The sequence below is a fragment of the Peromyscus maniculatus genome, chromosome 1 (genome assembly GCF_049852395.1).
Source record: "Peromyscus maniculatus bairdii isolate BWxNUB_F1_BW_parent chromosome 1, HU_Pman_BW_mat_3.1, whole genome shotgun sequence".
NCBI classification, from domain to species: domain Eukaryota; kingdom Metazoa; phylum Chordata; class Mammalia; order Rodentia; family Cricetidae; genus Peromyscus; species Peromyscus maniculatus.
Window position 1 is genome coordinate 25,449,750 of NC_134852.1, and position 13,722 is coordinate 25,463,471.

Below are 13,722 nucleotides of genomic sequence, written 5' to 3' on the forward strand. Positions count from 1 at the left end.
CCGGGCGGTGGTGGCGCACGCCTTTAATCCCAGCACTTGGGAGGCAGAGCCAGGCGGATCTCTGTGAGTTTGAGGCCAGCCTGGGCTACCAAGTGAGTTCCAGGAAAGGCGCAAAGCTACACAGAGAAACCCTGTCTCGAAAAACCAAAAAAAAAAAAGATACAAATTGCACTGGTCAAGCTGTGCATCTCATATCTTTTTAGCGTAACTTAAGATGAGTCTGCCATCCTTCAGTTGATACTGATTCCAGGAGAATGACCTGGCCCAAATGGAATGCAGGATCTCCACCCAGGCCACAGGGTCTATTCTCTTGACCAGAAAGAGTTTTCTTTTAACATTCCTTGACTTCTATTCTAACATCCTCTTGTCTGAAGAGCCAACCTTAGAATCCCTTAGGATCCAGATCCATAATCAGAGCCCCCTAAATACTTGTGGGAATCTGACCTCTGGCAAGGACGAGGTTGATTTGAAGCCTGTGGTCATTTCATGCTCTCTGCCAGGAAAGCATCTGGCTACTGTTTTGGGGGGCTTTGTTGTTGTATTGTTTTTGTGTTTTGTTTTTGTTTTCGAGACAAGGTTTCTCTGTGTAGCCCTGGCTGTCCTCAAACTTGCTCTGTAGACCAGGCTGGCCTTGAACTCAGAGATCTGCCTGCTTCTGCCTCCCAAGTGCTGGGAATAAAGGTGTGCGCATTACCACCACCCAACAGTTTGGGAAGCTTTTTAACCTAAACTTACTAGCCAGTTTTACCTCCTGCTTCTGTCATGCCATCCCCTAAGTTAGGTTAACTGTCATGAGAAACAGGGGTAACTGGTCGGGTTTCTGCCCACTGAAGGCGGGTGTTGCGTGTGGCAGTCAGGATACCCAGCACTGGGCTCATTTAAAAGGCCCTAAAAGTGCATCCATTGTTCTGTCTGTGTAACAGGCAGATGTCAGCAGAGAGGAAGTCCTTGACTAAGAGAGGTGTGAGGGAGATGTGCTTGCAGGGACTTCAATAGCAGTTGGAGCGACTGGGATCAGCGTGCATTCCCTCCCGAACTTCTAGAGAGGGAGGGAAAGAAAGCAGTCATTTCATTTTGAGGTTCAAACCACAGTAGGCTGGTCCGTCTCTCGTGGCTGGAGGTAGGGGCTACGGTGTGCTGTGGCCTGAAGTCTTAAGGCCACGGGTGGGAAACGGCTGTATAAATAACATCTCACGTGGATTTGAGTCTGAGGTCTGGGGAGTACGATCTGTAAAGGAAACAGACCAATCCTTTTAGCCTTCAGTGACATCTTCCTGTTGCGTAGTTGACACCACACAGGTGGCCACGGTTAATCATTTTCATTTTGTAAGGCCAAAGCCAGTTGAGGATCGATCTGGTCCTCAGCGATCAAATGGGCTGGAGAGGATCTTCTGGGGCCTCTAGATTTCCTTTCAACCCTTGTGCTACCTGCGTGAGGATCGTCAAGGATGACTTGCTTAGAAGTGTTGAGAGATGATTTCCCTGTGTGGACCATCTTTTACACTGGACACTGGTTAGAATGCACCAGCGATGGCTACAGAGAAGCCACCAGAGATGGCCCTGGAGGGAGGCTCTCTCCATCCAGGCCAGGCTGCTTTAAGAGATACATGTTTCACCAGGTGGTGGTGGCGCATGCCTTCAATCCCAGCGCTCAAGAGGCAGAGGCAGGCTGATCTCTGTGAGTTCGAGGCCAGGCTGGTCTACAGAAGTAGTTTTAGGACAGCCAGGGCTACACAGAGAAACCCTGTCTCAAAAATGCACTCTCCCCAAAAAAGAGAGAGACAGAAAGATGTGTGTTTCCAGGACTCATCCTAAAGCCTTTCCTTTTGCCTCTAGTACAGATATGGGTAGACCTCCCCCTCCAGTGGAGACTGCCCACGTCTTGTGGATAATCTTGGTGCTTTGGGCCCCTATGCACCTCCATGTCATGGCAGCACGTCACCGAGAGTCACACCTGAGTAATCAATGCATTTCGAACACGTGTCTGGGGAAATCAGACAGGGCTGCATCTTGCTCCTTCTCTGACACTAACACAGAGGATCTGGATCACAGAGGGTAGCTAATTCCTGAGCTGATCGTGGGCCACCTCTCCCAACACCCAGCCCCCTCCACCCAGCCCACCTCCACATGCTTGGGTCTCCATAGCAGCTAAGACTTCACCCTCCACTAGCTTCCTAGCCCCTCTTCAGAGAAACTCTGTGGTCCAGACCCACTGTGTTAGTGTCAGAGAAGGAGCAGGATGGAGCCATGTCTCATTTCCCCAGTTCACGAGGTGTTCGTTGTTTGCCTAGATTCCCCCCCCCCCCCAATGTGCTCCAATGTTAAGAAGGAGCTTAGAGGTCACAGCACTCAGGTCATCCAGAAGATAAGCAAAGTCTGGCCACTAAGAGTGCCCAAGTCGGGCGGGAGAGATGGCTCAGTGGTTAAGAACACTGACTGCTCTTCCAGAGGACCCGGGTTCAATTCCCAGCATGGCAGCTCACAACTGTCTGTAACTCCAGTTCCAGGGGATCTGACAAATTCACACTTACATATGTGCAGGCAAAACACCAATGTACATGAAATTAGAAGAAAAAAAGAAAAGAGGTGCCCAAGTCTGCGACAGAGGCAGGAGAAAGGGCAAGAAAGGGAGAAAGGATGAGTCCCAGAAGTGCGGTTCTCTAGGGCCTGCCTAGCCTGGCTGCCGTGAGCCTCCTTTGGGGCTATCTCAGGCTAATCTTTTATAGTCAGGATGAGTGTGGAGATTTATGAGACCTTTAGGTCTGATCACTGGAGATCCTTTCTAGAAAACTCAGAGGGGAAGGCATGGTCAGTGAACCCAGAATCCGCCTGGCAGAGCAGGGCACATGGCGGGACACAGATTCTCACCTATTGCAGCTGGAAACTGAGCCACCTCCCATAAATATCCATCAGACGCCGTGACCACTATTGCACACACAGGGCCTTCATTCGCTCTTGGATTGGAGAGGACGCCATGGGCAGCTCATTCCTGGGCTCCTTGCTGTCACTGATGCTTGGCACTGCCTCCTCTCCTGGGGCCTCATTCCCTAATCTAAGTGTGATTGACGCCTGCTAGTGCTCATCCTTTGTCTTCTCTGGACTCAGCGTTTGCTCTACTTTGTCCCCTGGTGCTGGGACCACACCCACAGTCGATGCTTTACTTCTGAGCTGGATCCCCAGTGCTTTAGCTCTCCTTGATGCTTCTGCACCTGTCCCACTTCACACCTGTCCTGTTTCGTTTTCCATGGGTGGTTCTGTTCTGTTTTGTTTCCTGCTCATTTTCTTGATCAAGAGGACTTGAATGCTCCTTCTTCTCCTCCTACCTTCCCTCCATTACAATCCCCCCGCCCCGATTCTTTCTGCTGCTACAGTCAGCAGCATATGCCTCCCTCCAGGTGGAAGTTTTAACTGCTCCTGTAGCTGTGTGGTCGCTACACGGGTGTGTGGGTTCACAAGGGTCCATGGAATGAAGACACAGGGGCATCTTAAGAATGAATTTAGCCTATCATGGCTCCAGGGGAGTCCAGCCTCGAAGGACTGAAGCACTAACCCTTTGCCTGGGGCATATTTATTTACTCCATTTTACAGTGTAGATAGTTAATCTCCATACCTTGAAAGCAACCCAAAAGGAGCTCCCAGAGACCAAATGCCAGGTGCAAATTACTTGATTTACCAGGTACCACGTTTCCCAGCTTTCCTGGACCAAGTTTTGCATAGGCCTTTGATCCTTGGGGACTCTCTGATCCTTGACTCTCAGACAAGATTCACATAGGACGATAAGAGAAACAAATGGTAAAAGAAACAAAGGTGTGGCTAAACAAATGAAGGATTAGGTCTAGGTGTTGCTCTCTGGAGCCAGGCCAGGAGCTCAGCAGGAATGCCACTACATGTTCCCAAATAACCACCATGGAGATTTAAGATTACTTGTGTTGAGCTGGGTGGTGGTGGCGCATGCCTTTAATCCCAGCACTCAGGAGGCAGAGCCAAGCGGATCTCTGTGAGTTCGAGGCCAGCCTGGTCTACAGTTTTGGTGCCAGGACAGGCACCAAAAACTACACAGAGAAACCCTGTCTCGAAAAACCAAACAACAACAACAACCCCCGCAAAAACCCCAAAGGATTACTTATGTTGTACCCAGAATCCCCTAAAGACCTTCAAAAGCCCGAATCTGATGCAAAAGCACAGAGTCTTTTTACTACGAGTTAACTCGGGACCCTCTATCCATCTGATGGAGCAGCAGAGCAGGAGAGACCCTGAGGAGCAGTGAGGCAGGGATTTTAAAGCAAGGAGGGCTTGGGGTCTCAGACTACATAGGAACAGACTCAGGATTGGCTTATGCAAGTGGCAACCATGTTAGTAACTTTTAATTGGCTAGGATTAGTTGGGGATTACAGTTATCCATTTTCGAGCAGGCCTGGACAAGCCCCTGGCTTTGTCCTTGAGCTGACATGGAGGCTGGTTGACCTCGCAGTACTGACTGGGGGCGGGGCTGACTCAGTGGCCCGGGCTCTGTCCTTGACTCATGCATGTAGCTCTAAGTTGGTGAGGGGTCCCAGACAGTAAACAACTGGCTGAACCTTGAGCAGTCAGAGTACGTGCAGAAAGGGAGCTACTGCAAGGACTATGTCTTTTGTTCATGGCCCTCCCAGAGACTGCTTGCTCAAGTCTCAGGAAACTAAAATTGAGGCCTGATCTCTGAGAGAAGACTGAGTAATCTGTTATGACATCTGTTTGGTCCTTTCACTTAAAAATGATTGGCCAATAGCTCAGGCTTGTTACTCACTACCTCTCACAACTTAACCCATTTCTATTAATCTATGTCCCACTCCGAGGCTCATAGCCTTTTACCTCTTCCCCATTTTGTGTGTCCGACTGGTTCTCCGTCTGGCTAGTGACTCCCCTTCCTCATCCCACTGTTCTCAGTTCGGCTCTCCTGCCTAACTTTATCCTGTTCAGTTATTGGCCAGTCAGCTTGTTTATTAAACCAATCATAGCGACATATATTCACACAGTGTACAGAACTCCCTGCATCCTCTTGCTGCCCCTTGGAGTCCCTCACTTCTCTATCTTCCTGGACCTTGGCTTCCTGAAGGGGGTGGGGACAGAGGGACATAATTGAATCTGTTCTCTAACTAGATGGAAATGGACTCCAAGAGACAGGATGTGTCAGTCAGGGTTCTCTCTCTCTCTCTCTCTCTCTCTCTCTCTCTCTCTCTGTGTGTGTGTGTGTGTGTGTCTGTGTGTGTGTGTGTGTGTGTGTGTGTGTGTGTGTGTGTGTGTGTGATTTATTGGAATGACTTACTTAAAGGCCGCAACCCAGCTAATCCAACAATGGCTGGCTATGAACACAAAGTTCAAGAATCCAGAAGTTGCTCAGTCCACAAGGGTGGATGTCTCAGCTGGTCTTCAGTCTATGCTGGAATCTCAAAGAAGTAGGTTCAATGTCAGTGAAAGAATGGATGTGCTGGCAAGGTGAGGGCAAGCAGGCAAAGAACAAAAGCTTCCCTCTTCCATGTCCTTATATAGACTTCCAGCAGAAGGTGTGGCCCAGATTAGAAGTGTGTCTTCCTGTCTCTAGATCCAGATCAAAGGTGTGTGTCTTCCTACCTCAAAGGTCCAGACTAGAAAGGGATTCACCATTTCAAACCAAGCAAAAATAACCTCTCACAGGTGTGCCCTCTGTTTCTGGATTGTAGTTCATTCAGAGGTGGTCAAGTTGACCACCAAGAACAGCCATCACACAGGGATGCGTGAAGATGGGGAGGTTGAGCCCACAGCATCGGTTCTGAGAAGCAGAGGCTTAGGAGGCAATGGGAGATCCAGCCCAGAGGCAGGAGGACAGAAGTCCCTGCCTGCTCCCAAGCATGGCACTCAGACTGCAGGAAAACATAAGAAGAAAATTAACCATATCCGCCAGGCTTCTCTGTATGTAAGAAATATGGCCGCCACGCTGTCACGGCCACCACAGCCACAACTCCAACCTCCATGTAAGCCGTGGCCCCAGCTGAGAGGCCGGGCAGGCTATCAGAGAGGGGAAGGCAAAGCATGAATGTGAAGGGGTTTCACCCTGGGCTCTGCTGGGGAAAGGCGCTCGGCATGATGAACTTGGATTTGTTCCTTCGGGGAATTTATCACCTGTGACTGTCATGAGACAATCATTTCCATTTTAGGATGAAACACTGAGGCTTAGAGTCAGGAGGGGCATTAGTTAAAGTGTGTGTGGTTTATCAGAGGTCCACCCGCCTGCCGGACTTCAAGTCTATCGCTAACGGTGCTCACAACAGCAGCTAAGACCTGTGCGACCGACAGCCCATGTGCAGACGTTTGCCAAAGAGGCCCTTGATTCTTGATCCTTAAAGCAATAGCATGAGACCCGCCCATCGTCGAAGGAAAATAAAGAACGTCCCCTGCTCGCCAGCCTGTGAAAGAGGGAATAAAGAGAGAATGAAAATTAACGGTATCAAAAAGTCAATTCCATTAAAAGTTGGCTTTTGACAAAGGATTAATATTTTCTTTTATTGAGATTAACTTTATAATGTAATAGATTGAAATTACTAAAATTAGAAGTAAAATTTGAGACAGTGCTATGCATGCTTCACAATAACAAGAATTCCATGCTTGATAAAATATATTATATAGTAGATATGTATAATATATGTGTGTATCCCTGTATAACACACACACACACACACACACAGGGATATATGTGTATATATATATATTTGTGTGTGTATGTAATTTTACACACATATATGTATGTTGTGGTAGTTTGAATATAATTGACCCCCATTAGCTCATAGGGAGTGGCACTGTTAGGAGGTGTGGCATTGTTGGAAGAAGTTCATCACTGTGGAGATAGGCTTTGAGGTCTCATACATGCTTATTCCACACCCTGTGTCTAGACCATTTCCTGTTGCCTGTGGGTCAAGCTGTAAGAATCTCAGCTTCTTCTCCAGCATGGTGTCTGCCTGCAGGATACTATACTCCCAGCTGCCCCGCTCCCCACGGTGAGGATAATGGACTAAATCTCTGAAACTGTAAACTGCCACCTCAATTAAATGTTTTCCTTTGTAAGAGTTGCCGTGGCCATGGTGTCTCTTCACAGCAATAGAAACCCTAACTAAGCAGGACAGTAGTGTCTCATACCTTTAATCTCAGCATTCAGGAGGCAGAGGCAGGCAGATCTCTGTGAGTTCAAGGTCAGCCTGGTCTACAGAGTGAGTTCCAGGACAGCCAGGTTGTTACACAGAGAAACCCTGTCTCAAAAAACCAAAACAGAAAAAAGAAACCCTAACTCCCTAACTCCATGCCATATGCCATAAGACATATGCCATAAATATAATACTAAAATTCCAAAGCCAAAAATATGTCTTCAGATGGCATGAACTTCTCTGTAGAGAACCCTAAACATCCTGCAAGAAGTTTGTCAGGACAGTGAGCAAACTCTGCAAAAACAAGCAAACAGAAGAACAGACTAGGATGAGTTGTATTTCTCCACGCTGATTTTAACTATGAACAATTAGATTTGTTTTTGTCGCATGCATAGGGACAGAAGTAGTATGTTCGTTGTTCAGGGCTGGAGTGAATGGGAAAGGTTTAAACGGGCTTTGGAAATGGACAATGGTGAAGGAGATGTTTTGAATAGGAATGGCCCCCACAGACTCACGTGGAGCCTATCGGAGTGACACTATTAGGAGATGTGGCCTCGTCAGAGGAAGTACGTCAGTGTGGAAGCCGGCTTTGAGGTCATATGTGTTTAAGCTACGCCCAGTGTGGCACACAGTCTCATTTTGCTTTCTGTGGATCAAGATATGGAACTCTCAGCTCTTTATCCAGCACCACGTCTGCCTGCCCGCAGCCACGTTTCCCACGATGATGATAATGGACTGAACTTCTGAAAGTAAGCCAGCCCCAATTACATGTTTTCCTTTGTTGCCATGGCCATGATGTCTCTTCACTGAAACAGAAACTCTAAAACAGTGATGTTCACACAACAATGTGAAAGTGCTTCGTGCCACTCAGTTGTGATGGTCAAAACAGCTAAAATAGTAAAACTTACATGTAATATCTGAGGGCCTTCAATCACCATTTATAAAGTACTAAGTTTGAACACATTAAAAAAAATAAATCTTAGCCGGGCATAGTGGAGCCTGTCTTTAATCCCAGCAACTGGGAGGCAAAGACTGGCAGATCTCCGTGATTTTCAGATTAGTATGGTCTACAGAGTGAGCTCCAGGAGAGCCAGGACTACCCAATGAGACCCTGTCTCAAAGAACTAACAAACAAATAAATGAATGTAATTCACCACCCCAGAAACTGGTAAGACAAACGATCTTGTGCAAGGTCCCACTGAAAAAAATACCAGACTCAGGACAAGAAACTCAGTACATGGGTCCTTTATGTCCAGGAATTTTACATTTATGCAACAAACTATCTACAGATCAGAACTGTCCAAAAACATATGGCCACTGTGAAACATGGCCAGTCCGATGCCCTGTCGTTATCCCAACTAACACGGATGACTGGAGTCTAGACAGCATAGGTACTGGGCATCAGGAGCGGTCTGAGCGTGGGAGATGTGTTTAGCTCTATGCAAGCACTGCAGCGTTTTCACCGGGACTCTGAGCAGCCACGGCTTTTGGTGATTGTGAGGCACCTGACAGTTCTCTCTGGATCCTGAGGGCTGGGTTCCTATGGGATTCAGAACCTGAGCCCTACTTAACTCCATTGCAATTCTGTTCCTGTACTGAGCTCGTTTTAAAATCGTGGTCGCTGTGTAACTGGACTGACCTTGTACAAATGTTCCTCCTGATTTGTGTTTTATTTGGGGATAGGTTTATGTCACGGTGATGGCTGCCTGTGTCTGCCGTGGTAACTTTCTCCTGTGACTTTTATATGCTCTGCACACTAGGGACATAAAATCCTTAGCGCTCTGCTGCGCCCGCACAGCTGGAGCACGAGGTTAAACAGCACTCTAGACACCCAGTTTCAGTTCGTCAGGGAAGCAGCTCTCTTTATTAGCACCAACATGGGCTTATATACCCCTGCAACAGCAGGAGTCAAGGAATGGCTACTCTGTATCCAGACGCAAGCCGGACACTGTTTTCCAAACAGGAAAAACCACAGGGGAACTGATCCCCAGCACCCTCCGGAACCCAACTGCACATTTTTCACACAAACAACTTAACTGGGACAGGACAAAAAAGGGCATTTAAAATGAAGGCAGCGAACTTACTGCTGCCGACAGCGCTCAGGTATAGGAAGGGAACAACATTAGCCATTAGCCAACACAAGGAACAGTGGGCCAGACTTCCTGGAGCTGAAGAAGTTGGAGGCCTCACACTGATAGATCCCTGAATCTGCCCACCAGACAGGACTTATGATGAGCTTGTGCCCTTCCGGTGACAGGGTGGTTCTCTCCGTTAGATTGACGGGCTTGTAGTTGAAGAACCAGTTGAAGTCAATTCCGGTGTCAGGGGACACACAGGTGAGAATCGTAGCGCTCCTTCGTCTCCCGACTCTAGTGGTGTTGACTTGGAGGTAGGGCTTCGTCACAATCTCTGTGTAGAAACAGAAGAGACCAAATGAGAGATTCAGGGACGGAGAGCCCCTCCAGGCTCCACGGGCACCTAATAAGGCCGTTTGGGTGGGGGAATTCAGGGCCGAGCCTACAGCCAGACATCTTGTGCTTGAGATCTGCCACCCACGGCCTGTGTGACCCTGATTCAGCCACTCGGTTTCCTGGGTCTCTGTGTCCCTGTAATAGGACACCTGGTGAGTGATCATTGCCACGTCTGTGAGTTAATCTTAAACAAGGACCTGGCATCTTGTGGGCCGCAAGAATATATTATAGAGATTCAGCTAGATATGAAAGCTATACCTATACATTTCAAGGTATTTTTCTAGAGGCAAGGCATTGGTTGTGGAATGTTTGGTGAGAGAGCGGAGAGGAAGAGTGAAGACTGAGGCAGGAACAGAAGAGACAGAACTGTGTAGCCAGAGAGAGGAGAGGAGGACAGGGGTTCGGGAGAGGGTAAAGCAGATCTCTTGTAGAGTCTCTCAGGGTCCTTCTCTGGGTCATGTTCACAATGACAGTTCCAAGAGTCTTGCCCGAGGCTGATGTCCTTGGCTGAGTTACCTGCTGCACATCCTCCCCTCTGCAGGACGGATTTGGGCGATGGATTTTGATCTGTTGAGGTTTAACTCCCCCATGTGTGTCCTGCACTCAATGCTCAAACCCCAATGAGGGGACCCAAGGCAGAGAGGAGACGGGCACAGGGCAGCCCTGACACTCCTGTGTGTTAAGTGGAATGATCCCCACCCAGCACCCACAGGTCACAGAGAGTCACTTACTGTACACCTGGAGGTAGAAATGTGTTATTTCAATATGATCATGTGTTCCAATGGCTTCTAGGGTGTAGATCCCTGTATCTTCCTGGGTGACATCCTGGAGCATCATGGACCCATCCTTATATACCTCTTCCCTGCCGCTGGTTGCATTCCCAAATTTAAGTGAATCTGTGTCCTTTTCATAATGGGCAATTGCAAAATCTTGGTCTTCTTCTTTCCCTTTGTACCAGTGAAAGGAGAGAAGATTCTCTGCCTGGATAGGAACAGAGAGAAGAACCTTCCCCCCTTCAGCTGCAGAAAACCGCATTTCTTTGGTAGATCTTAGCGCCGCAGTGGGTGAGTTCCAGCAGGTTAAAAGTGAGGCTAGAAGAGAGAAACACCCATCATTATTGGGTCCACTGTGTCCTGAGCAGATGAGTGCAGCCTCCTCAGGGGAAGGAAGCGTCTTTCAGCCTGGGTGTGTGCATGTGTGTGTGCGTGCATGTGCGTGTGCGTGTGCGTGTGCGTGTGTGTGTGTGTGTGTGTGTGTGTGTGTCTGTGTGTGTGCCTGCCTGTCTGTGTGTGTGTGTGTGTGTCTGTGTGTGTGCCTGCCTGTCTGTGTGTGTGTGTGTGTGTGTGTCTGTGTGTGTGCCTGCCTGTGTGTGTGCGCGCGTGTGTCGTGTGTGTGTGTGTGTGTGTGTGTGTGTGTGTGTGTATGTGTGTATGTATGTGTGCACGCGCGCGTGCGCATGTGTGTGTGCCTGTGGGTGTGCCACAGGTGATGTAGGAAAGCAACAGGAAGCCCGTTCTCAGGTGCCCCTGGAGCTGTGTCCTCTGCCCTCTGCACAGAACTCTCTTCTCTAGTGTCTATGGCTCCCTGCTCATTGCCCTCAGGTCTCTGCTCACACTCGAGTATATTTGGGGTTGGAGATGCCTTCCCTGACCTCCTCCTCGAGAGACCCTGGGTCATCCCTTCCCATTTTCTTGCTCTGTTCCCTCTGTGTTTGCAGTCAACTCCTAACCATACCTTCTCGATGCCCTGGCTGCTACCAGCCCACTAGAACCAGGGCTTTGTGAGGACAGGGTTTGGACTGCTCTTCTGGGGAGGCCTCATGCTGGGGACAGGCTCAGATGCCTGTGAGTGAATGAATGAATGAATGAATGAATGTGTCCAGAGACCTGGGTGTCCATGGGTTTATTTACCACATTCTTAGTTAGAGCTAACGACAGGGTTTTGTTTGTTTGTTTGTTTGTTTGTTTGAGACAGGGTTTCTCTGTGTAGCCCTGGCTGTCCTGGAACTCACTCTTGTAGACCAGGCTGGCCTCAAACTCAGAGATCTGCCCGCCTCTGTCTCTTGAGTGCTGGAATTAAAGGCACATGCTACAACCACCCAGCAAGCTAATGGTAGTTTTTAATGCCTCAAGTTGATTTTTTTTTAATGTTTACTTGTGTATTTGAGAGAAAATTTCACGAAGTCTAATGCACAGGGAGCAGTCAGCTTATAAAATGGTGGAGTCTGAGCTTTCCTGATTCAGACCAAATCAGAATTCCTGGCTGTAGTAAAGAAAGGAGGCTGAGGACCTGCTTGGGTAATAAAGACACTTTCATGCAGGAATAAGCATGGGCCAGGGCAGCTGCCCAAAGTCCTTATGAGTATCGCCTCCTAAGGAAAAGCATTCGTTACACATGGGATTTTAAACAGAGCATGAGGTCTTTCTTTGTTTTATCTTATGTCTTAAAACAAGCCATAAGGGTTTCCTTTGCTATTTTGCTATTAGAAGCCACAGAACGAAGGAGAAAGGGCAGAGACAGGGACCGTGGAGTGGAGGCAAATGAGAACCACTGACAGCTAATTCCCTCGTCCCTGTCCAGCTCGTAGAAGCCAGATGAGTCAGTGTCCCAGAATGCTCCTCTCCCATAATCTGTATTTTCATCCTCTCCACCACTGTCCCCTGTGCATTTGTGAGTGTGTGTGTGTGTGTGTGTGTGTGTGTGTGTGCCATCCATTTTACAAATGCCAGCGGGCAAGGACCTGGGATTGAGTCTGTAAACTAGACCGTGGGTCTCCTAGACTTCTGAAAAATTTTAATTCCCAAGGGGCAGTAAATAGCTAACTCCCTGTCTCCCACAGCTGCCCTTCCAGGAGATTCTGGGGTCCCCTGAAGCTGTGTGAAGAGAGAAACAGCCTGTTTCAGTTTGTAAAATCATCTGCTTCCTAGATGTCTCAATTCCTGAGAGTGACAGACACCTAGAAATGTGTGACCTCGAACCTCACGAGCACATCCCTGCTCACCCTGGATTCTGAACTTCTCCACAGTGACGATCCCCTCTCCCTTTCCCGACCTCCTCAGAGCACGCTCCCTCATCTTTTCCAGTAGTGCGGGGCTTCTCTGCCACACCACACCACATCCATCCTCTCTAGCATTGCATAAAACCCGTGGCCTCAAAAACAGGTCTTTGTCTGTTCCTGTATCGCATCTCAGGCATCTCAGCTCTTTTCCCACAAAGAGAATCTCTCCAGGTCTGTCTCCTCCATGGTCCCAACATTTCCCCTCTGCCAGTAATGCCAGCTCCTTCTCCTCACACAGAGGAGGCTTCCTTCCATGCCCTCTGTAGGGTCCCGGGCCTTCTCCATCATCCCCCCACCTCATTGCCCAGTCTGTTTTAAAAGCCCCAACCCACCAAGGTCTCCCTCAGCACAGCTCTGTCCCCTGCACTTCCCTTCCACAAAGTGACCCTGGAAACTCCAAACCCCGCCCCCGCCCCCAGCACAGCATCAAGGCCCTGACCCCCATTCCGGAGCCCAAGAGACTGGACCTGACCCAGGACATTTGAAGTCCTCTTGTGTACCCCTGGCTGGTAAATCTCTGGTGGGAAGCACACCCCATTTCCATGGCCACCCCCGTCAGGACCCCTGTGACTAACTTCCAATAAAGAAGGATCTGGCCTTTCCTCCACTCCTCACACTCCCTGGTCCCTGGAAGCTTCCAGCTGAGCAGGCTCTGTCTCTCCTTGTGTCCTCTCCCCTCAGGCTGAAGCAGAAGAGAGTCTCCTCCCAGGGTCCCCTCCTGAGAGCGCCCCCCCCCCCAGCTCTGCGGGGCTGGTCTCACCTGTGAGCAGGAGCCCTTTGCAGAGATGTAGAGAAGGGGACTCCATGGTCTCTGCTCCCCAGGGTGCCGTCCCTGTCAACCCTGCTGGTGTCCAGCCCTCTTATTTCCACTGTCCTTAGCCCAGGGGCATCTCCAGAGTCACATGGGCTGTGAGCAGGGTCTCTGCCCAAGGCCATGCTCTGTGTCAGCCCCTCTTCTTGCTGTGGCCTGTGCTTTCCGGCTTCCTCCTCCCCTGCCTCATCTGTCTTAGAGAGCCATATTTTTGTTTGTTTTTTGAAGACC

The 13,722-nt window shown here is 49.1% G+C and overlaps 1 protein-coding gene across 1 annotated transcript; it reads right to left on the reverse strand.

The window, feature by feature from the left end:
* Positions 1-8,986: 8,986 nt before the first annotated feature.
* On the reverse strand, positions 8,987-13,520 carry LOC102906349 (cell adhesion molecule CEACAM15-like). The gene is made up of 3 exons (XM_006991487.3): positions 13,441-13,520; positions 10,354-10,713; positions 8,987-9,560 (listed from the first exon to the last, which is right to left on the reverse strand). The coding sequence occupies exons 1-3, from the start codon at positions 13,484-13,486 to the stop codon at positions 9,274-9,276; spliced, it is 693 nt and encodes a 230-aa protein (XP_006991549.1). The 5' UTR covers positions 13,487-13,520; the 3' UTR covers positions 8,987-9,273.
* Between the last annotated feature and the right edge of the window lie 202 nt (positions 13,521-13,722).